The 2,878-nt window shown below is 40.7% G+C and overlaps 1 protein-coding gene across 2 annotated transcripts in view; it reads right to left on the minus strand.

The window, feature by feature from the left end:
* gabbr2 (gamma-aminobutyric acid (GABA) B receptor, 2) overlaps positions 1–2,878 on the minus strand; it is a 172,392-nt gene that overhangs the window by 58,354 nt on the left and 111,160 nt on the right. For both annotated transcript variants that reach the window (XM_034892018.1, XM_034892017.1), the window contains 2 exons: positions 1,231–1,311; positions 159–309 (listed from right to left, as the gene is read on the minus strand). In XM_034892018.1, coding sequence (XP_034747909.1) covers positions 159–309; positions 1,231–1,311 — 232 coding nt within the window. The remainder of the gene's footprint in view (positions 1–158; positions 310–1,230; positions 1,312–2,878) is intronic.

Here is a 2,878-nt window from a genome sequence, read left to right on the forward strand (position 1 = left end):
CCCCCCCCCCCCCTCTTCCTTTTCCCTTAACACAGACCCCTAATTTACTTTCAGTAGCATATGTTTATCCATTTCCCCTTAACAAGCATTCCTTCATCTAACCCCTCCCTCAATACTCCTACTCCCAAAGCTGTGCTTCACCAAGACTGAATGCTGACCTGTGGTTGCGGTTCTTGATGTTGAAGAACAGGAAGGCCCCCGCCATGAGCATGCCCAATATGGTGATGGTGGACAGGATGCTGTAGAGGGGCACGTTGATGTGGCGCCGCTGCAGACGCACAAAAGTACGATCCTTGGGAGGCTCCACGCCTATGAAGAGGACAAGTTGTGTTATGAAAAAAAAATTGTTTTAAGACGATCTCTCAAAATGAGTGAGCATCAAACGTAATGCATCACTGACCATTGTTTACTCAAATGTTTCATTGTATATTATAATGTCTAATATTAGAGTATTTATTCTAACACTGGTTTTCCTGGATATTTTCACCTTCTCCAGTAAGATTTCTCTCTTCACTTGGACGATTTAAGATCTGCCTCCGTCAAAACGTTTTCTCTTCAACCACAGAAGAGTGACACTGCAGCAGACGTCTAGTTGTGTGAGACTAATTTCCTGGTCCTCGGTTTCTCCTAGCTGGGTGCACGTATCTCAATGCACCACAGTAGAGTCATCGTGGTTAGACACTGCACTTTCTTATCTTTTGCTCTATTTTACTCCCACCAGTGTGCCAATCGATTGCACTGGCATCATCTTACACATATCCACTTAATGCGGTCAGGGATGTGGAAACAAGCATCCTAGATAGTACTGGCCTAGCGTTTCTTTATGTGGGGCAAGGCAGAGAAGATGGAGAAAGAGTAGGAAGTTGGTGATGGGAGAATAGCCAGTGGGGATCGGACAATTATGAAGTATGTCAACACAAGCAAACGCAGGAGGGGTGAATAATGGATTGGTAAATAATTTAGCCGTAGGAGGACAGCTAACAGTGGTAGAGGAGAGAAGTGAGTCCCTACACTGGGTGGGGTGGTGGTGGTGTCTGAGTGTGTATGTGTGGTGAAGAGAGTTTGGGTTTAAGTGAGCAAGTGAATGACAGGAGATATGTTATTAAATATAAACACACATCAGATGCATCAGGACATGCTGCTACTGCTATTACTTCCCTGTGTGAATGCTCACATAGTCAAACACAAATGCAGGCACATACACACAGACATATCTAGCCTTCTTCAGACCTTGGAACTTTATGCTGTTGTTGATGAGGTCCAGCACATCAGCAATTGCGTTGTACTCTCCCACCTTCACCTCCTTGCCCCCTGTTAAAAAAACAAACACACATATGTAGACATTAGAACAAATACATGGATTTAAACTGTCCAAACTGGCCACTGGATGCCAACACCTTTTTCCTTTCACTCTCTGAACTTATTTCACACTTTAAAAGCAATTAAATCTGATGCGTACAGGTGTTTTAAAGTGCTTAAATAATGGATCACTGATACAAAGCGGTTTGAAGTAAAATGTAGCACCAGTGATCCTTATTTGGAGAAATGTAACAGAGCCTACTTTGAGTGAACAAGTAAATCTAATTCAAACACTTATTGGGCACAGTGAATAATGGCCCAGCCCTAAGTAGTACAGTCTTGCACAGTGGTACAACCTCAGATAGTTTCAAATCACAAGGAGCTCTTCCAAAACCCATTAGTAATATATCAAACTTTCCCTAAAATAGAATTGTAAGGCTCTTAAGATATCCTCCTTTTTGATTCTCAAATTGTAGCTTTCAGATTAGGCTTAATATGGACAGGAAATGGTCTTTCTATTGTTTAAAGTCTTAATATCCATTTATTTTACCTCAAGGAAACAGTGGAATGAAATGCAGGTATAGAAACGAGCTAACCACTCTCAAATGTAGCAATACCTTTAAATGCACACTGTGAGAACAATCTTCAACTGATGTGACATAATAGGACGTAATAATTAATGCAACTGTACATCTGTATTTATATTGCAATATACATTGACTTTATGTATCGCCTAGATAGTCAAGAGATTTTAAACTGCTGCACACCCCAGGCCAACTGTGGAGTTCTGCTTAAACACAGCTATTTAAGGATTTTGTATTTTCTCTTTCAGTAACAACGATTCCCTCAGGTGTAGTATTGAAGGAAGCATGACCTTGTCAGACAAGCCTGGGCCTTCACTCATAAAGATTACTAACTTAGAGCATACACCAAGGAAGAGAGAAGAAGGGGATGGGAAGAGGGGACAGATTATTCTAATTCTTTTACTGTAAGCTCTAACAACCTGCAATTTCTTCTGGTGTGCACGCACAAATCTGTCTCTGCTTCTCCCTGTTATCACAGTTATAGGCCCATTGAACTCCTCGGCAGCATTGTCCTTGACTTGGAAAATAACTGATAACATCAGCTATTGCAGCATCACAGGGCACTGCATTTTCCTCCCCTTTTGGAAAATGTTGAAAATGTTCGACAGACCACGGTATATATTTGATAATAAATAAACTGTACATTTTATGTGCATACAAAATCAGGATTTGTAAACTTCTCAGTGCTGAAGGAGGATCAATAACCATGTTTTCCTTGACCACGTCCTTTGTTAGGATCTAAACAGGAGGGATTGTATATCAGCACTCTTCCTTTGAGATGCTAAAATACTATCCCAGCACTCTATCCCCACAGGGAATATTGGTGGCTGCTGCAGGCTGGTAAAACTTACCCTGTCACTCAGCCTGTGCAAAGATATTTCATGCCTTTTTGTTTGATTAGTAACTTAAAATAACTAATAACGATTTACTATATATACATACATATGTGTGTATGTACACACATTTATACATACACAGAAATGTATATATATACA

Source organism: Etheostoma cragini, chromosome 14 (assembly GCF_013103735.1).
Source record: "Etheostoma cragini isolate CJK2018 chromosome 14, CSU_Ecrag_1.0, whole genome shotgun sequence".
Classification (NCBI taxonomy): Eukaryota; Metazoa; Chordata; class Actinopteri; order Perciformes; family Percidae; genus Etheostoma; species Etheostoma cragini.